At 41.6% G+C, this 21781-nt stretch overlaps 1 protein-coding gene across 5 annotated transcripts; it reads right to left on the reverse strand.

Moving 5' to 3' along the window:
• Positions 1-11596: 11596 nt before the first annotated feature.
• CDK1 (cyclin dependent kinase 1) lies at positions 11597-21058 on the reverse strand. Of its 5 annotated transcripts, XM_049811013.1 has the most exons (9): positions 20968-21058; positions 19763-19888; positions 19580-19630; positions 17968-18124; positions 16709-16832; positions 16156-16326; positions 15440-15603; positions 15186-15327; positions 11597-11931 (listed from the first exon to the last, which is right to left on the reverse strand). In XM_049811013.1, the coding sequence occupies exons 3-9, from the start codon at positions 19614-19616 to the stop codon at positions 11818-11820; spliced, it is 909 nt and encodes a 302-aa protein (XP_049666970.1). In that variant the 5' UTR covers positions 19617-19630; positions 19763-19888; positions 20968-21058; the 3' UTR covers positions 11597-11817. The 5 variants fall into 5 exon arrangements, with proteins under 5 accessions (XP_049666970.1, XP_049666967.1, XP_049666968.1 ...); XM_049811010.1 differs by lacking the exon at positions 19763-19888 and having other exon boundaries at positions 20937-21052; XM_049811011.1 differs by lacking the exon at positions 19763-19888 and having other exon boundaries at positions 20968-21050.
• Between the last annotated feature and the right edge of the window lie 723 nt (positions 21059-21781).

The following is a 21781-nucleotide window of genomic DNA, read 5'->3' on the forward strand; positions in this document are numbered from 1 at the left end:
TGTTTGTTCAAAGCTTGAAGAAGGGAAAACCTGGGCAAGCACTGCTTTTTGGTATCCATAAACTTGCCATTTTCTAAGCCAGGGCTATTCTTAACTAAGAAAGTATTTTCAAACTGTGTGACTTGCATTACATGAGAAAATTATACATAGCAATTTACTCACCTATGTAAAATGTTTTTTAATTGCAGTAGACCACAATGACAGAGCTAAAATTTATTCTTCTTACTGACATGAGGGCAAATTAAACTCCACCTGATTTCTCTAGGTTTTTTGCTTTGAAGAGACAGGCCTAGTTTTTATTGTATATGGCAGGAGCAGCCAGAGGACTCTAGTTAGGATACATCTAATCATTTCCTAAGAAAAAAAAGTATCGTCCGTAGATTTCTTTCCCATAGCATTTCACTAAGAAGTTGAGTGATGCCACGAGCTCCCCAAACACAGGGTCATTCCCACCCACAGTGCTTGCTAGTGCCTCTCCTGCATCTGAGTTTGTGTGTGGTGTTCATTGCATTGCAACATATCGTGACTGAGAACGCATCTCTCGAACAACATGTGAAGCTGTGAGGTTTGGCATTCCTGTTGGAAAGGAGCACAGCCTCGCTTATGGTCTGGGGTTTTGAAGATGTGCAGTGAGAGTTAAATCAGAGAGTCAATCTTTGGCAGGGTTTCCACGAGCTGGAGAGTGATGTATGGTGACTCTCTGAGTTAAGCCAATGACAGATTTTACTAAAGACTCTCTTTTTCTTTGTACTCAATCTCTGTCCTTAGAATTGATGTTACCTGTGGAGATGGGTACGTTATGTAGGATTTTACATCTCTTTCACTGAAAAACACCCCATTATAAAGCAGCAGCATTAAGTATTTTTCCCCACTTACCAGAACAAGTACTTTGACAGGGCCACATCAGAAGAGAGGATACCTGCTGTATATTTACATTTATTTATGCTCTTTGACTATGTGTAAAATGCACTTTTACCTAGACCGTATCATGAGCACTTGAATGAGTGTATTTTTCCATTCTCAAGGATACCTATCAAAGTACACCTCCTACAGCTCAGCACCTGCATTTCTGCCTCAAGCAGCTCAGTGAACAGAATTATTAGTGTAAGCTTGTGTTATGTATCTGTACATCAAACTGTACATTGAGAGAGGAGAGAAAAAAAATCCTAACGCTTCATGTACCAGCACCGAGGTGATTTTTACAGGCATGTGACTGTATAATCCTGCACCTCTGAGAGCAGATAGTCATCTGGGGAGTATTTTACATAGTTCTGCTTTTAGCCAAAAGTTTTTGCATTTAGAACACCATATCAACAAATAAAAACAAGACCTTATATTTAAAGTCAGCATTGAGGACCAGATTCTCAACTGCTATAAACTTGACTTTGTTATTTATTTATATTTTTACCAGCAGAGTATCTAGTCAAGCTTAATGAAAAGTACTTGGAAAATAACAGATTGCAAAACAAAAGCAGAGACACAATTTTGCACACGCATCTCAGGTACGGAATGGGAAATCTAGAGATTAATTGTGCAGACTTCAAAAAAATCCACTGCAAATCTGGCCACTGTGGACAATTGATGGGGATTTGTGAGGCTGATTATGAGCCTGTTGTAGTTTAACTATATTGACTGGCACTTCTGTGATACTTGCTTTATTAAGCATAGCTATTCTGTTCATTAATTTCAGCATGAAATAATTTTACAGAGGCTTTTGTGTGTTAGCCTAAGTGATTCTTCAGTAAAGAAAGAAATCAGTATGTCGGTATGGTACTGGACATCTTTGAAGTTAGCGAAATTTAACTGCCCAGATGTTCCATGAAAGGCTTTCAATTCAGATAGTATTTTCAGCCTGGCTGCCTACCAGAAAATAAATACCCTTCAATTTTTCACGGAGCCAGGAGAGCCTGATGGAGTTTTTCTCCTCTTCCCTGCCCCCCCCGCAGTGGTTGTCAGTACTGAGGTACCGGAGTGGCACCTAGTGGTCAAGAGCGAGGCAAAACAAAGAAACTTTAGGCATAAATAGAGAATATAATTTTTATACTAAATACACACGAGAACTTTACTACATCTTGTCATAGTTAATCTAAAATAATGTTTCCTACAGCTCCATTGTTTTTATTTCCATACATTTATGTATTAAGCCCCGAATACTAAGAAAGAAAAAAAATGTATTAATTACTGATTCAGGGATAAGTACCAGATTTCTGCAGTGAAATTAAAAAAAAAACACAAAAACCCCACACTTCCCCAAAGTCTTTTAAATTTTATTTTATGATTAAAATTATGATTATTTCTCAGACAAGTTTTAACAAAGGCTTCCCCATAAATCTTTTTTTTTTTGCCCCTTATGGGAATATAAAATAGTTCAAGCATTCGCATCCGTCTGCCAATTTTGTATCTTCTACACTGTTTCAACTTCTTTTTATCCCTTTGCCTATCACCAAAGGATGCTGAGTAACTATTAACTTCCCAGCAAGTCAGTAGTCTCAGTACATCTCAGGATGAGATTCTGAGCTGGGTGAGGTAATTCATAGAAGCTGTAATTCCTCATCCTTGGATTATAGTTTTAAAATAAGATCAAGACAAATCTAATAGACAAGAACCCCTCCTTCTTTTTTTGCAGCTAGTGAGTTAAAAGACATTTCAGAAACGCATGTTTGCATTGAGGGAAAAATATTGGCAGGTGTCAAGCATATTTGTAGTACAAAGTATTATATGTTCAGAGCCCAGAGCAAACAGTTCAGCAAACAGCTGTGAAATATTTACGCTACTGTCCACAGTTTACACAGCAAGGGGTTGAAATCGAGCATAGAGGCTCAGGGACTTGCTTGCAATGAGTGACTGTTCCGAGATAACACAGAAAAGGTCAACATCCTGCGGGAGGCAACCAAAGATGACCCATGAAGAGGGACGCTAAGAGACTTAGTCTTTTCCCTGCCTTCCTTCAACTAGTCAAATCCTTTCTGATCCCCACAGGTGTCTGAAGACCTGCTAGGTCACAGCAGTAAGCTGTTCACAGTATGATCCATTAAGAGAGCCTACAGGGTGAAAAGGACTGACCTTTCCTTTTATACCCCCATGCCACCAGTTGGGAGCATTTTAGAGCCTGACCTCTCCTCTGATACGAAAGAGTGAAGATGGGACAACCTCAGGTGTTAGATAGCCCTCTTCATTGTCTTTAGTCCCTGTTGGAAGCAAGACAGGCAGAGCCAGTCCTTGGTTTGGTTACGATGTTCTTCCTCTAGTCACTGCCAAGGAGAATGGCCTTGAAAAAGGTCCGTCTCTGATGCCTCTTAAGTCAATAAGCTTGGATAACAAAGAGGAAGAAAAATAGCACTGAAGGGCAGTTGGAGATGGAGGAAATAGCTGCTAGGACTTTTAATGATACAGGCACAAAATATCTCTTCTTTTTTTTTTTTGCAAAAATAACTCTTCTGAAAGACCAACAATTGGCAGAAAAAGTGATAATTAATGGGTCTTGTACAAAGAAATGCAGTAGGTGCAGAGCAAATAAACAGGGAAGCTCTTTGAGCCCCCCTTGGATTAGAAGGGCCCATGGGGCATTGCTTGTTAAGCAAGTCTAAGCTGTCACGGGAAAAGCATGTTCCTCCAGGAGTAAGGATCCATGGTGGAAATTTCCAAGATCACAGGTTTTGACTCTCAGTCACAAACATGTTGCCTTGCAAATACTGGATACTTTGTGAGTTGTAGGCAGGACCTTTTAAAAATTAAATTCAATAGGTTACCACACTTAAAAGAATTTGGGAAAATATTTCCTTAAACAACCCCCTCCAGCAGTCTAGTCTAAACACTGCTGAGGTCAGCAGAAAGGCTTTTACTAAATTCAAAGAACTGAACATAACAAATCCTGTAAAGCCACTAATTATCCCCAAAGGCATAATACCTGTCATTTTAGCAACTAGGAGAAACCAGCTACCACTTCCAATTCTTCCATTAAAGGCAGACAGCCACCTATACTGGATGTATATGTTTAAGATCAGTCAATTAATCAGTTAGCAGCAGCATCAATAGAGACTGCTATCGATTCAAACACAATGAGGATATATTGAAATAGTCAGCAGACCATGCTGAAATAAAATGCCCAACAACAGAGGTGAACACCCAGTACCCTGCTGACGTTTACATGTGAGGAGACAATACTTTATACAGGAATACACAGTGGGAACAAAACCAAGATTCATTACCTGAAACCAGCCATTGACACAGCAGATGTAAACCAGAGCAGCTGGTGGTCAAAGCAATGGGAAGTTTTTACATTACCCCATAAATTGATGTAGCTTGTCAGAAAATAAGGCAAGGAGCTTGGCTGAGAACGTATAGTCAAGCTTAAGGAAGTATGGTCTCTGTATCAGTGTTTCCTTATTCTCACTCAGTCTTTACAAAGCTGATGCAAAATAAAATCAAATAGAGCCAGTAATAGTGCTATGTCTTCAGGCAGGTCTGTGGATATCAAACAGGAAATATTGCTGTTCAAGACTGGCTATCCAAAAGTAACCCCAGATACTGATATGGGAACGTTACTAGGTTCTCAATCATTTGCTGCAGAAGTTTTATTTGCTGCTTAAAAGTAATATTAAGTGTAGCAAAAGCAGCTGCAGTCTGGCTGAATAGGTATCTTCTTTATGACTCTAGCAGGTACATTTCCCATCCTCTCTGCACCAATATAAATCTTATACCGACCCCATGCTTCAACAGATGAAGTAGCAAAGGAGTACTTTATAGCGCACATTCCAGGACAAACAGGAGGTTCCTTTGGTAATTAATAGAGGAGGACGTTGTTTACATGATCCTTTTTAGCAATGTCACAGTAGCTTCACATCCTCTCCCTCCTGGAGAATACTGATTATACAGATGCTGAGAACAGACCTACTTACATCAGTGAAAAGCTAAAGTCAGGCCTCTTTTAGCACCATAGGAATTAGATCAAACACACATTTACCAGCTGCTGCAGGACCATCCCAAGGTAGTGCCTTTTCAGCCCCTAAAAGCCTGGTACCTCCCTGAGCTGCTCTATTGATTTAGTTAACAGCAGCTTTAGTCTTCAGTCAGAAACGAACTTATGCATAAGGGACATTTTCCAACTTTAATTGTTCAGAGGTGTGCAACATTTTCCTTCATTTAATAAGATCTTTTTTTAATCATTAACCTCCTTCCTTTTGTCACACACATCAATATCTTAACCTTATTCCCTTTGGCACTAACTGCACACAGTGTAAAGCAGCAGGTAACATTCTCATTTCCTGGCAAATTGCACTGTGTTCCAGTGGACTCGGCTTTGCCAGTGTGGTGGGTTGACCCTGGCTGGTTGCCAGGTGCCCACCAAAGCTGCACTATCACTCCCCCCTCCTCAGCTGGACAGGGGAGAGAAAATATAATAAAGAGCTTGTGGGTCGAGATAAGGACAGGGAGAGATCACTCATCAATTACTGTTGTGGGCAAAACACTTGACTTGGGGAAAATTAATTTAATTTATTACCAATCAAATCAGAGTAGGGTAATGAGAAATAAAACCAAATCTTAAAACAACACCCCTCCCCCCCCCCCCCCCCCGCCTTCTTCCCAGGCTTAACTTTGCTCCTGATTTTCTCTACCTCCTCCCCCCACCCCCAGCAGCACAGGGAATGGGGGTTGGGGTCAGTTCCTCACGTTATCTCTGCCGCTCCTTCCTTATCAGGGGGAGGACTCCTCACTCTTCCCCTACTTCAGCATGGGGTCCCTCCCATGGGAGACAGTCCTCCACAGACTTCTCCAACGTGGGTCCTTCCCATGGGCTGCCGTTCTTCACAAACTGCTCCAGCATGGGTCACTTCCACGACGTGCAGTCCCTGAGGAGCACACTGCTCCAGCGTGGGTTTCCCACAGGCCACAGCCCCTTCGGGCATCCCTCTGCTCCACCGTGGGGTCCTCCCCGGGCTGCAGGTGGAGATCTGCTCCACCGTGGGCCTCCCTGGGCTGCAGGGGGACAGCCTGCCTCACCAGGGTCTTCCCCACGGGCTGCAGGGGAATCTCTGCTCTGGCACCTGGAGCACCTCCTCCCCCTCCTTCTTCACTGACCTGGGGTCTGCAGGGTTGTTTCTCTCACATCTTCTCACTCCTCTCTCTGGCTGCAGTTTGTGTTGTGCAGGGGTTTTCCCCCCCTTCTTAGATCTGTTAATCCCAGAGGTGCTACCACCATCATTGATGGGCTCGGCCTTGGCCAGCGGCGGGTCTGTCTTGGAGCCGGCTGGCATTGGCTCTGTCAAACATGGGGGAAGCTTCCAGCAGCTTCTCACAGAAACCACCGCTGTAGCTCCACCACTACCAAAACCTCTCCACGCAAACCCAATACAGCTAGTCACAGTAAATACACTCTTCTAGTAACTGCAGTTACGTTAAGTGTTGAACTTTTTCTTTCACAGCTCAAATTGACAGCAGCCCTTTCCTAGTACTGAAAAAATTACCATTAGTTGTAACTTGGGTTGGGACAGATATTTAACATTTCTACAGCATCTAAGGTTGATATTATCAAGCTTTCTAGGTGCAGCTATAGTCCACCTCGTGAGGGACATGGATAGGGATTATGAGATACCATGCTTAGCCTTACTCTTTCTGAGCTGGATCAGTAGGTAAATTATGGGTGAGGGTTGTTTTGTTTTGGGTTTGTTGGGGTTTTTTTTCCTCTAAATCAAATATTACCAGATGGCCTGGTAGAGCAAACAGTGCACATCACAAATAAGTCAGCTGCAACTCACTGACCAGGCTCGGAACAATCATGTCAGACCAAGCCTTAAACAGACACTGCTTTGAGGAACAAGAAGTTAGTTAGTTAGAGCAGAGGTCAGCCCCCTGTAGCATGGGTGCCAAAGACAGCATGCAGAACCATTTGGACAAGAAAGCACAAGGATGGTGCACAAAAGCCAAGGCAGTTCAGGAGGGGAAGAAGTTCTTGACTTGGCTCTGAGGAGCTTCTGCTTTCCAGAGGGGGGATGGGGGAAAGGAAGAAGAATCTTCCCTCTGAGGTGCTTCCTGGCTCCCACTATGGTTTAAATAGTGCTACTGTTCTCCAATTTAGAGATTAATTCTGCTACACTCCCCTTAGAAGTGTTCTAACATCACGTTTAGACCAGAAAGGAGAGCACAAGTCTCAAACTGAAAACTTTCTCCATTGAAAAATTATTTAGGAAACTTCTCACGTCTTTCACATTATTCATTGCCTTCAGATCACCTGGGTTTTTTTCACCTTGCATTATTTCTGGTGCTTGCCTTTCTTTTGTCCTATGCTCTGAGCACCCTCCTACCTGCTTAGAAAAGCTCTTTCTTTCTCATCAATAAGAGTTCCTCTTCCAGATCCCCCCAAGAACTCTTCCTGTCTCTCCTCACAAGCAAGGGGGGGGGGGGGGGGGGGGGGGAGAAAGGAAAAAAAAACCCAACACAAAAAAAACCCACAAACAACAAAAAAAACCCCACACAAAACACCACTGTGTTGCACTACAGGACTTAAGAGTGAAAATTTTGTTCTCCTCCAGACAAATCACTAAACCTCTTGCTGCCTTAGCCCCTGATCACTACTCTAAGATGGCACACATTAATGCAGACCATTCCAACCTATGGGTGGGAAGTACTAGGTATTAATCTTCCTGAACTTGCCTTTACCTGAAACATTCTCTTCACTCTTTCATGAAACTTCTCACACCTCCTACACCAGTAAATACTAGGCAGAGTATATGATTTGTAACAGCATACACAACCAATGGCTTTTAAGAATGAGAGCCTCTGAGAAAACTAGAGACTTACACTTTCAAAAGCAAACATGACTCTAGAAGTGGCTGATGTATATGACAGGGGAAAACATTTAAGACAAGAAAATAAGCAAAAGAGAGATACCGCAGTTACAATCAAATTGCTAGGGATTGTCAAACGAAAATCTGGATAAAAGGAAAATGCATGAAGAGATGACTTCTGTGTGAGTGGTAGCAGCAGTTTCAGGAAAAGGTATCTGCCGACGCTCTTCCATCTCCAGGTGCCATAAAGGTACGTAAACAATGGCAGGAAAACACCTGCAAGGAGAGAAGTCTCTAGAAAAGAACAGATTGTAAATGAAACTTTGTTTGAAACAGGTTAAGCCTGCAGCAGAGCACGCCTATCAGCTAACCCTGCTCTACCTGTTCAAATTAAAAAGAGGATGGATTCATTGAACACTGCAGCATTAAGGCATTGCTAGAAGCACTGGCCCAGGAAGGACCACTTCTGACCCCGACATCTGCACCAGCACATGAAGAGGTACAAGTTTCTTTTTACACCAGTGTGGTGTAAAGCTTCTACGATATTTACCCCATTCAAGGATTTAGAAAGTGAAGTTCTTCCACTTTTCTTTGTTCCCTGTAAAATCTCTATTTTTAAGAGCCACTTATTTTAAAAGCAGCAGATGGTAATACCGTATTCTCACTAAAATGAATTATGTCTGAGTAAAATAAAAGCAGATGAGCTCAGCCTGCAAGTATCTAGTAGGTGGCCATTTTGAAAAGATCAAAGCTTGCTAGCGCTAGGAAACATAACAAAAAAAAAGAAAACCACACCAAAAAAACCCACACCACCAAAACCCTAGTTTGATTCTGTGTAAAATCCCATTCTTGTGTAAACCAAACTTTTTCATCTGTTCTACTTTTTAATGGGATGGAGGAGAAGCAAGTTAAATAAAACAGCAAGTTAAGTTTATCATTGCCTACTCCGTTTGCCTGTGTTCTAGTAAAAAACTTGTTACTGAGCAGCAGCCATAGCATCAGAGGTAATACTGATGCAACATTGTGGAACTTTATTTCAATCAACAGCAGACTGCTTTTAAATAAAGTAACGCCATGCCCAGTTCTTACAACATTCAGAAGAAAGCTACTGCAAGCTTGTGGAGCTTTTACTATCACTAACAGAAGCCTATAAAGGGAACTTTAAATTCAACATTGTTACATTATTTACTAGTAATAACAGTAAACAGGCACTTAGTAACTTAATTACTAAGTAACTTAGTACTGTCTACTGCACGTATAGTGGGGGGAGGAAAACACCTAATAAATTGACTTCTAGTCACTTTGGAAAAGGTGCAATGTTTTCTATTTTCAGCTAATCGTTCTCCATCTGCAGTTATGAAAAATATGCTGGCTTTTGCCTGTGGGGCCATATCCAACTGTTAGTTTAGTACAGTTCAATTGGCTAAACATCCTAATAAAAATTATGGACAGCGAAACCCTGCCAAGCACTACAACGTCCTCAACTGAAGGACAAATGTACTACAGCAATTCAATTCTCACAATACACAGCCAAAGCACTATCAATAAATAGGGCTGCCAATTATTACCCACAGTGGGGTAAATCCCAAAAGTGTGAGGCACCTTGAGGTTTCACCAGTATAAAATGGAGTTTCAGATGGCCAAAACTTGAGTATCACAAGCCTTCTACATACTAGGTCTAGGCAGCAGGGGAGTTACAAAGTATAGATGATGTATTTTTCCTTAAGATATTTGCATCATTGATAACTTTGCACTGTATTTCAGAATGGAGCTATTAAAATGCGTCATGTCCTTGGGTATGATATTAATCACCTTATCTGACCTTAGACACAGATGGACAGCGTTATGTTCCTTTCTCTGTCCTATGTGCTAGAAGTACTATAATAGTTCATTCAGAGCTGCAATGCTAGCTGTGTTGCAACACCAGTCATAACAGTGCCTGGGTAAAAAAGAAAGATTGCAGACTTGTAGTAAATTGTTTAAAAAGAAGCTTTCTTCAGAAATTTTAGTCCTGAAATCTTTTAGTTAAGATACAGTGAACACTTTAGCCAATCATATAAAACTGAAACAGACACCAGCACTTATGTGACAAAAATAGGCCTTTACCAATATTGTAAGCAACAAAAATCTGAGTTTGCCTAGCTGAAGTCGTCTTCTCCGCACAAAGAACTTAAATAAAATCTGTCCACTATGAAGAGACACTAAGTGTTAAAGGCCCCAGTATTTGCTTGAACAGATTAATTTCTGATTTTCAGAGCAGTTTCTACTAGGTTCTCCTCATTGTTCTACACTGAGGTAACCAGCTAGCACCAGCAATACTATCCTGTAAAACTCATGTCAAGTTACTATATTCAAAAGCAGATAAGTTAGGTCCCTAGTTTAGTTTGTCTTGAAATTGCATCCCATCACTGGTATTAATAGAAAGGAGTCAGCTATAGCAATCTTATTCCTCTCTGCCTTCAATTAAGTAACTTTCTGTATGAGCAATTTAAAAAAAAAAAAAAAAAAAAAAACTCTCCTTGGCTCTCCACTGCTAAATGATTCCATTAAGCTAACAGTACCCAGATACTTCTAGATATTCAGAACCACTCTGCAGAGAACAATGCTAACACCCCAGCTGGTATTTACATCTAGAAATACTACTTGTTAACAAAAACTAGGTCTAACACTAATACTTTTGGATACTCGTCAATAGACACAATAAGCAGCTGAGGAACAGGCTGTCATCATCTCCACTGCTTTTGTTTCAAAGTCTCACTTTTCAGCAGCCATAGGACGACTCTTACAAACCTCACTGTTTATGAAGAGTTAATTTTGTTCCTTTCACATGCCTGATTTAGAAACTTAAATACTTTCATTACTATTCCACACTTTGCTGCAAGCTTTGGCCCCTAACCAGCCAGTAAAGGAGCACCACAGTGCTTAGATCCAATAAAACATAAGACAGATGTGCATGCCCTGCCTATTGATGTATCTGAAAGCCAAGAACAGAGGTAGCAGTTGGAAATCTAACAAAATCGATTATTAGTATATGCCTTTGAATTTTGTTTGAACTTTTTACAATACTCTCACCTGTAAAGTTAAATGCTGAGGAGCTTTATAAAGCTCCTGCTTTAATCATGGGATACTATAGACATGTAGCAGCTAAGTGTGTGATTACAATTTCTGGCAGTCACATTAAGTCAACAATTACTTGACTATTCCTATATGAAGACAGAATAGTTTTCAAATTCAAGTATAATCCGGGGTGCTCTACCTTTAATAAGAATCAGAGAACTGCATTACTAGTAGCAGTTGGAAGGGGCCCTCTTAGGCAGTTACACATTGGTATATAGACAGTCCATGTAAAATTTAAGATATCATAACTTAACTGGTCCAGGATTTGGAACTATGCCAATTCACAAGTTAACATGCCAAAATCTAGGTAAATTCTTGGGCCTTCAAGATAGAGAGCAACGATTTTTTCCAAATGCTGTTTTGCAAATACCTTCAAAACCTTAAAATTAGTTTGGCCATCTACTTGGCTTCAGTAGTAAGCTGCAATTCTTCAGTTCAAAATATCTCAATTTATTCATCCTTTGGCACACTGATTGCCATGCTCAAGTAAAATTTTAACTGACATGATACTGAAACAACTCAAACTTCAGAGGAATTTCCTATCATATCAAGAATAGCAATTTAGCAGTTTAGGTTAGCAGTTTTTTTTAGACAAGTGGTACCTTACCAGCACATTCCAAAGAATACACAGTCCTTTCGTAGAGCAGCCATAGTCTGAAAATAAGTTCAGTCCTTTATTGGATTTAAAGCTTTATTTATAGAAAGTTCACTGCATTAATGGCAGCAATATTTGCATTGTATTTGAACTCAGCACTAATAGGTTAATATTTACACTTAGATAACATTTAAACCAAAACAAATTAAAAACACAGCCACAGTTTTAGAGCAGAAAGACAGATATAAAAGTTACAGACAGACAAACTTAATAAAAGTAATAACGATTATTTCACTCTGGTTGATTTAGTCCAAAGGTCTATCATTTCTTAATCAGATAAGCAGGAAGAGTGGATTTGTCCAAGTTGTCAAAATATGGATGGTTCAAGGCCATTTTGCCAGAAATTCTTTTTGCAGGATCATAAATTAACATTTTCTGGAAGAAAAAGGAGACACATTTACCCCCTCATGAAATGGGAACTAAAATCATGTTAAATAGGTAGATATTTAACCATAGTAATAATCAAGTATCCATAAAGACAAGTTTTCCCACTATGTTCCATGATTTCTCATAGAAAGGAGAAGTTATTTCTGCCTACAAGTCAGTAGTACATCAGTAGTAGTGTATAATATCTCAGAAAGTAAAGAAACACATTTATTCTCTCATTCAATAACCAAGCCCCTGTATGTATTGGGGTACCATACGCACTGAACTAAATCCAGAACCAGGCATCAAGTGGCAATACTTATTAGTCTCAGCTTCTCAACTAAAGGAAATTAATAAGCTTTAGGCTGTTAAAGCACAAAATGCTTACAAGGACAAGTGGTCTTATGCTTGTTTTGTTAAACTGACGTTAAAGAAGCTGATGTCAAATTGCTTCTACTCAGCTTGGTGCAGCTGTTTACAGTTGAAATACAAGAGTGATCACTCAGTTACAGAATCCAAACCAGAAAGTAGTATACAAGCAGGTAGAACTGAAGAAACCCAGAGCTTTAAAACCCGAGTTTCTTTGCAATAAGTTACTTCAACTGAAGACCTCAATAATAAAGTTGATGTGAGCAAATAGAGGGGATGCTATAGACCCTAAAATAGCCCCCAGAACTTTCTAGAACAGGCATGAGATTTGTTCTGGTAGCAGTTAAAAAAATAAAACAAAACAAAAACCGAAACATCTACAGTTTATATCATACAAGGGGCCGGAAAAAAAAAAAAAAGGAATGAAGGAATCATTCAGCAGTTTTCTGCTAGACCTAAAACTAGCAAAGTTTCTGCAAATTTTTTGCTTTTGTTTCTCCTTACTAAAGGTAAGTACATTTCCAATTCAAGTAATCATTATTCTACCCACTGCTTCTCCCCCATCCCCACAATACATTTGTTTTCCAGAAAAAAAGCTTAACCAGTATTACTCGGCCCAGTATTCAGTTTGACATTTAACTATCTTTAGACTTCATCCTACAGGGAGTCTTCCAAGTTGATTTAAATCACTGAATTTCCATTTATATTCTCTGAACTCCTGCCAAATGCAACACTGTTTCTAGATTTAACCTTGCATGTCCAATTTTACCTTGTGACAGGCTCCCATTAGCTATACCCCAGAACAACAGTATCCTATAGCTAATACTGATATCAAAGATTCTCTTAAAATTGACTCAGACAAAAATGGGCAAATTTCTCTGGAAAAGGCGTGCTGTGACATTGAGGCTACAGCACTTGAGCTGATAGATTAAGTGACCATTTCTTCTCTGAGCAGTCTGGAATATAGCTTTTCCTGCAACTTGGTGTCTGATAGACCATAGCTTTTGATGACAGCCATTAAGTGCTTTGAAATGCTGGCAACAGCAGTCATTTAGCTTATAAAGGTATTAAGTTTACAGCCTCAGTCAAACAATTGGCCTTAACACAAAAACATTGAACCCATTTTCAAAGATAGCTATTTTACATACTACTTCCATCTGCAATAGTCTATAGAAAGAGAAATTAACATTTTCATTGGCACATCTCAGCTTGTGCTCTAGAATGAAATATTCAATTTTGTTGCCTTTAAAGTTATAGTACTGCTTCAGGCTTAGAAGTGCCATAGGAAACTTAAATGGATTCCAGATGCCTAAGAATTCAGCCATACCATTGTTACCAGGCATTAATAGGAAGCTAAAATTTCAGTGTTTATTATTTTAAGGCAAAACTATACAAGATTTTAAAGAATTTAATATGCTTTGAGATTAGTATTGCATTAACACCATTTGAGGAATTGGGGGGGGGGGGGGGGGGGGCCTTTCTTAGCAGCTGCCCAAAACATTGGTTTTATACAATGAAGCCACAACTAAGCTCAGATTAATACTTAGCAGGACAGTTACACAACTGTATCAACAAGATTTACTTGGCTGTTCAATTTCTTTTAGTTTGTAAGTACAATCACTAACAATTCTACTTCAAACTAATTTAATAATGATGCTGTCAGTGGACACAGAGGAATTATTCCCAGCTCAAGTCAGTTATCTCTGTAAAACAATACTGCTACAAGGTTCAGAGAACTATCCAAAACAACTATATGTTTAACAAATGTTGTTCAGGTTGTCAGTCTGAACTGTGACTATGATCTCACAAAGAAAAATGGTGAGAAATTGTGGTCATCTGAGCTTCCTGGGTAACACTGCTTCATTCAGAGTATTTTGCCATAGCTATACCAATATGGGTAATAAACTACTTTGTTCGTGGCCACATAAAACATAAGCCAGCTACATAGGTAACTGCTGTACAAGGTTCCCCTTGTACCAAGATGGTTCTTAAGTTTCAGCTTACCTTAAGACACATAGAGCAGCCACCCCACACCCCTATATGCAAGTCTGCACTGCATAAATGCAGCTTTAGGAAAGCCAAAGGGTAAGTCACCAAGGTACATTCTTACATGTAGGTACATCTAACATCACACTTAAGATGTGATCTAAATTAGTCTGCAGTGGCAGCACATGAGCTGGAAGAGCATTAAATGGAAAAGCCTAATGAAGACCTTGTCAAATAAAAGCTTAGCATGGTAGTTCAACTGCACAGCCACAGAACTTAAAGTAAGCTCACACTAGACACAAACTGTACCAATTAAGAGTTATACCACCACAGCCAAAAATCTTTAGCTCAAAATTTGAAGGCAGTTGAGACAGACACTACAGACTGACTTAAACCAAGTCCCTGGTTTCACAGCTAATCAATAAATTCAGCTGTTTCCATCATGGTTTATTCAGGTAAGACCACCATGAAAGCTTAAACAAGATGAGCCCACCAAGATTAATCCACATGCTACCATAAAAGAAAAACATTTCCAACCAGATCAACAGTCATACAGCCACATCACAATTAGAGCTGGCACCAGGAAGGTGACAGTTACAGTTTATGGGTAGGAGCCTTCACTTAGACCTGTTTGTAAAAGCTCATCCTCACTTTCAAGTTGTACCCGGCTTATTAGTATAGAAAAGCTGAGGCATAATTGCTTAATGAGAAGAATAGTAGTCTAGTCATCTACTATTTATGAAAGAGGTGAGTGAATGTCATACAAGGTGTCAATTCTACAAGAATGACAGCCCATACCACTGCTGATAGTTTGAAGATCTCCATATCTGTATTCTAGCCAAGACCGATTAGTATAGTCGAAACAACCTGTTCATCTTCTTAATCAGCAATTTAAGTAGACTACTTACAGACAGCAGATCAAGTCCATCTTCATCTAAGTTTTTGACATGTGTTCCAAGGCTGCCAGGTTTCCATTTGGGGAACGTGTTTTTATAGTCTTGCAGGGATTCCACTTCAGGCCATACCTCATTGTTGGGGGTCCCTAAAGCTCTATGCAAGCATAGCAACATATTAAGCAGTTTAGTCTGAAATCTGTATGCACTACTGTGATTTTAATAGGCACAGCTGCACAAGTGGCAAGGAAAGGTTCACCCTGACATACCTGAAGATTCTGAAGAGCTGGTCAATCTCTGAGTCCCCATGGAAAAGTGGCTTTTTAGTTGCCAGCTCAGCAAATATGGTACCTATGCTCCATATATCCACAGGAGTAGAGTAACGAGCAGAACCTAGCAACACCTCTGGAGACCTGTACCACAGTGTCACTACCTATTGAACAAGGAAATTTCTTTTTTTATAAGTTTATAGAATTGGGTCCTCTAATTGACTGCAAGCACAATGACTTATTATTAAGCAGCATTCACAGGTTTTTTTGTTAAAATAATAGCCAGTGCTACCAGTTTTAGTGAAAAGACTAGTTTCAAACTTCATTTATAGACAAACATTAATTCCATTGCAGAAGTTTCTACTGCAAGCAAAGCAGTTGCCTACACCACTTTCCAAAGAGCAGGAAGCCTTTAGCACCTAGCCACTAAAACCCTCAAACCTGACTACTTTGTGAAGCAAAAATGCCCTTACAAGACAATGAGCAACAAGTTCTGGCCCATCTGATGCATTGTCAAGGTAATAATAGTGGGATTCATAGATGCTTTGGAACCTTAGAGTAAAACCACAATCGGGGAGATGGAAAGCTATTGAGTAACTTTTTGATAGTTTATGACTTCAAAAACTCCCGGATTCTATTTTAACTGTTTCATATTCAGTTATTACTAGGAAGGTCGTAAGCATTCTCTAAATCACCAAGAGCATGTTCCAACTCACTTCGTGAGTGTATACCCGCACTGGAATTCCAAAGGCTCGAGCCAATCCAAAGTCCGCCAGTTTAATCACCCCCTTGTCATCTATTAAGAGATTCTGAGGTTTTAAGTCTCTGTGCAGAACTCTTCTTGAATGGCAGAAGACAATACCTTGCAAGATTTGATACAAGTAACTCTAGAAAGGATGAAGTGGGAGAAAAAAAGGAGTAACCTTTAGTACAAGTTAGTGTTCTGCAACATGAAGCTGTTCCCTCCCATTAGCTCTCCCCATAGTAGTAGGAAACAGAGATCCAAAGCACTGCAGATAGTCAATATCAATCATAAAGCCACACAAATTAATTTTTAATGTAACCTTAAAGCAGTTTAATTTCAGTAACAAAAAGAATTTGAAGTGGCATTTGAGAGAAAAACTCACATTCATCTTGTTATAAACAGCTGGTTCTTTAACCTTTCATTTCTCCTCAAGGAGTTAATTATACTGAAAATAAGAGCTGCTTATACCTTTGCAGGACATCTTTAGATTAATTTTTCTTGTATTAAGACATTGTCCTCATTACCTTAACACGTGAACGATCCAAATACTGGCCAGATGGAATAGTATCCAAGTATTTCTTGAGATCCATGGAAAGGAATTCAAAGACAAGGTACAATCTTGAATCCTGCATGAGAACATCCTGAAGACTAAAAATCCAGTATACAATCAACTCCATTGCAAAATACATGGACTTACAGTTACATTTCCCCTCTCAACAGCAATACAAGCTGACATTTCCAGGTTCCTATCATGAAAGTCTTAAAAAAGCTATCGGTCTTCAGAGATTAACAGACTTGGTGAGTTATACTGTCATCTGGAAAATCAAGTACATCTGAAATAGTGTCAGATTGAGATAAAACCTATATGCTTCCTCTTAAACTTAGGTTCCCTCCTGCCCAAGTGTCAGGCACAGGAAGTCTGAGGAAAAAATATTGTTGCCTTTAAAAACAAAAAAAGAAAAAAAAAAGACTGTGAGTATTGGTGCCTAGCTTCTACCTGAAGCTGGCTTATTACAGCAGAGCCTAAATTACCAGGAGGATTTACGGGAATATTACAATAGGAACCTAGTAGACACAGCAGGATTTGCACAGGTTTTTAAGTATCTCCTTCATCCTTAATAGATTATAAGGGTCCCTAAACCCAAGCATATGTACACTGAGACACTGCATGGCTGGAACTTGGCCAGTTTTAAGTCACATTAGAGATAAAGTATTTCACTGCATCAAAGCGCAAGTAAATATTTTGTGGGGAAGACAACAGACACAATCAATTCTACATGTCAAAGAGGCACTGATGGAAGTTTCACTCATAGCTTAGATGTGCCAGCTATGACAGCATCATAACACAACACATAAATCTCTGCTATAGAACAGCAAGGAAGTGACTGATGACAGAGGCTTACATAAGAACACTAAAGTCAAATGGTCTATTCCAAGGTGGCAAATAAAATGCCACTGACTGACTAAAGTAACAGCTTCAACCAGTTTTCATGAGGTACACTGTCCCCATTCTGACAATAACCACTCTGAAGATAATTTACATAAATTACAAAAATCAACAAGAATTTGAGACTACTAGAACTGGAAGAGGCAGCATGAGGAAATCTTAATTAGAAAACTGGGATAAACACAGGATTTGGGACTACAGCTATTTGCTGCAAAGCACACCCTGTATTAAGCAGAGTGAGTAGCTCTCACCTCACTAGAATGGTGGAAAAAATTTCTTACCTGAAGGGACCTAGTGCCCTTCAAAGGGTTTAGCTAAATACCAGTATATGCATACCAGACTATATTGGGATGATGCAGCTCTTTTAATAAAGAAATTTCTCGGATAGCAGTACTCGGAACACCTTCCTCCTCACTTTCTAGACGTATTTTCTTCATTGCAACCACTTGGCCTGTGGTTTTGTGCCGACCTTTATACACAACACCATAGGTACCTGAACAAAAAGAGTGAAACATATAGGAAACACCAGCTTCAGGTACAGATAAGTCTTCGCAAATAAGAACTGCCAACATAGGCAAGAGTCCTTGCAATCAAGCATTTTTTGTTTAATTATTTGGCTTGATTACAAACTACTACTTAGTTTGGGCAATTTTACCATGCAATAGTTTTGTTTGTTTAAAGCATGCCACCCATAAACAGTATCCCTTGTTAGGACAGGGTACTTAGTAGCCTAAGTGTGAAACTTGAATATGTGGAAGGTGTAGTTGTAAAGTCAGATATTATTTGAGTTCTGGGTTGATTAACTTTCAGGCAAGATCACTATACCTCTTCATCTCCAAGGGGTTATGATTTTGCCATTGATATATCATATTAAAGTGTTAAAGGTTTAGCTGCAAAAAAAGTAGTGTTCCCTCTGCAGCTGGAGAAACTATCCATCTATTGGTCAGATCTATAGAAATACCTCTAGCACAATCCTCAGTGCAGGAGAGAGGGTAGTGCTGTGGGTCTCAGCAGAAGCTAAAATTAGAACCAGTAGTAAATCGCAAATCAATAACCTATTTTAATCAGTGTTCACAGAAGCAGAACCCTCAACAAACCAAGACAGCTTATGTATTCTCTTTTCATACTTCTTGAAGCATTAATCAGATTAATCTCAAAAAAACTAGTTTCAGGAAGAAAGATTCATGCACAAGGCTTCAGTTACAAAGCTTTGTTATAAGATTCAAGCCCATACATTTTGCGATTACCTTAAAGAGTGCCTTCTTAGAGTAATGTAACAAAAGTTCTCAAGTCTACATAAGGCTAAAGCATTATAAAACACACTACATAAAGCTTCTACATTTAACATAGGCTAGATTTCCAGTGAAAGGGGGGGTTTGTGACTAACATCTGCATTGAAGCAATCTTCTTAGTGCCTTACAGCAAATTAATTGTTAAAATTCACTTCTCCAGAGGTTTACAATCTGTTCTTTCTCTTGACAGCCATATTGACCAGATATGATCTGAGCAGAACAAACCACAAGCCACTACTCCCTACCAGCAGCTCCAAGCAAAATAAGTATACCGTGCAGTGCAACTTCAGGAGCAACTGGTAAAAAAGTTCATACACAAAGGAATGAAGGAGCTTCCTTCAAATTGAAAAGCTGGTTTCAGGCCTCAGAACATACTTCTTCCCCCCTCTTGGAGGAAAATTACACCATTAGCCATCAATATAAAGGTAGACTCTTCTCAACACTGATCAGTTGTTTCAAACAGGTCATGTCATCTTCAAAAGAAGGGCAGTCTGAAAGCTTTCATGTATAGAGATAATTACCGCAGTAAGCCACAGGCTTATTTTGCTAGTTAGTTGAATCTCAATAGTTCCTCTAATAGCCAGAGTGCACAGAGCTTCTATGACACTTAATTCAAATCGTGGGGCATTACAAGCCTCATGGTTCTCCATACTTACCTTCCCCAATCTTCTCTATTTTTGTGTAATCATCCATTGCTATGGTTATCCCTGAAACAAACAGGGAAAAAAAACCATGAGGGCGAGTTGCTGTCCCAAACACATCCAAGCCACTGAAATTATGCCAGGTCTTTAGAAGCTAGTTTTGTCTTACATAATTAGGATGTAACATGGAACACTTACCGTTCTCCTCAACAAAAACACAGGTTTTTATTCAGGGTTCTGACTAGAAAAACTACATCCCAAAGGATGAGTGGGCACCAACTCAAAGGAGAAAGATGCTTTTGTGAAGAAAGCCCATCCAAGCAACTGAAAAAAAACACACCCTACTCATTAGTTTTATGTAGTTACTCACTAGCGGGAGCCCTACTATCTAAAATTCACAGGGTTTAATGTTAGCAACATAAGGGAACACCAGCCCCGTATCATTTGGTAAGTACACAGCACAGTCTTCAGAGCTACAAACCTAAACTACGTTAACAGGCACAAGATGCTAGGAGCCATCAGCACCTGGTGGAAACGGCACTTCACGCCTTCCATGCTGCTCTTGACCTCCTTCACTGAGCACAGCTGAGCTTTAATACCAGGTTCGGAGGCGTTGCGAGGTAACAAACGAATCTGTAGCTACCTGCCGCTCCAGAGGAGGTTTCCGATTTCAGGCAGTCACTAAGCAAGCGAGGAAGGGCAGCGAGCGCTCGCCCCGAGCCCACTAACCGCACAAGCCGAGGTCAGGAGCACGCTTCCATTTCGGTCCGGCTCCTGTCACAGGTCGCATCGCCTCGAAACCGGGCCCACGTACCGGCTGGAGCAGCTGGCGCCCTGCCCGCCTCCCCGCCAGCTCTCACGGGCGACCTCGTCCCGCTCAGGCGGGGACTTGGGGGCGGGGGGGGGTGGCCCGCGGCGCGCCCCAGCACGCAGCCCCACCGGGGACCGGGGTCCCCACTGGGGAGCGGGGTCCTCTCCGCCACCCGGCCGGGGGGGGGGGGGGGGGGCGAGGGCCGAGAGGCGGCACAAGCCGAAAAGCACCGACACCCCCCTCCCTCCCTCCCCGCGCCTGTCAGCCCGTCGGCCGCTCAGCCCGCGACCCCGCGCGAGAGGAGGAGAAAACCAACCACCCCCCGCAGCCGTTACACGGCCGCGCGCACCAAGGGCCGCGGAAAAGCAGCTCCCCCGCCCCTCCGCGGGGCCAGCGCAGGCCTGCCCGGCCTCAAGTCCCCGCAACCGTCCCGTCAGGGCTCCGCCGGCCCCCGCTCCCCCGGCACCGTCCCGTCAGGGCTCCGCCGGCCCCCGCTCCCCCGGCACCGTCCCGTCAGGGCTCCGCCGGCCCCCGCCCCCGCTGTCCCGCACCACACCGTACCGTCCCGTCACGGCTCCGCGGGCCCCCGCACCTGAGGAGGAGCCGCCGAACCCGCTCCCCGCTGCAAAGAGATCTCCAGGCTCACTCAGGGGCGGGCGCGGCGCATTCGAACTAGCCGCGCGGCGCCGCTCTCCGCCAATGGCGCCGCGCTGAGATGATTCAAAGAGGCCAATCAATGCGGGGCGCTCCGGCGGCGCGAAAGCGAGGCTGAAAGGCGGGTTCTGCCTCCGCGGTAGAACCGGCGCGGCCGGGCGCGGCAAGCCGAGTGAGGATGCGCAGGGCGTCCGCTTGGTTCGCGGCCGACGCCGAGGGAGGTAGGGCTGCTGGCGCGGGCGGGTGGTTGCCTGTAGCCTAAAACCTTTTTGCCCAAATGGTGAGATCCGAGGGCACTCGTGCAATGAGCTGCTCTGGGACGGCGCTGGTGCGTGAACTGGTCGCTGCTCCAATGACACATTAGGCTGTTTGCAGGGTATAGGGAACGTAATCGTACTTGGATCGAGCTAGGTTCGTGGCTGCAGCTGCTCCTTTTAATCAAGGAAGCCTTTTAGATTTAGATGCCACGGCCGGCTAAAGCGTAAATTCATTATTTGTGGCTGCAAGGCTGCTGGTCTGTGAAGTACTGCTGTGACTTTTGAACCTGGTTTTAAAGTACATGCATTAATAAAAGGTCATTGGGTAACTTAATTCTCTAGAAGCCAGGACATATGTCTGTAGGCAAATTAAAGTTCTGTATCACTGCTCCCAGATTAAGAACAATTAGTCCCTATGCTATCACAGCTTCCAAAAGAAGGGTTGGAGGCTAGAGAGGCATCTGCTGGCTTTGATCAGGGAGTGCTCTGGCAATT

This window comes from Accipiter gentilis, chromosome 9 (assembly GCF_929443795.1).
Source record: "Accipiter gentilis chromosome 9, bAccGen1.1, whole genome shotgun sequence".
NCBI lineage: Eukaryota > Metazoa > Chordata > Aves > Accipitriformes > Accipitridae > Astur > Astur gentilis.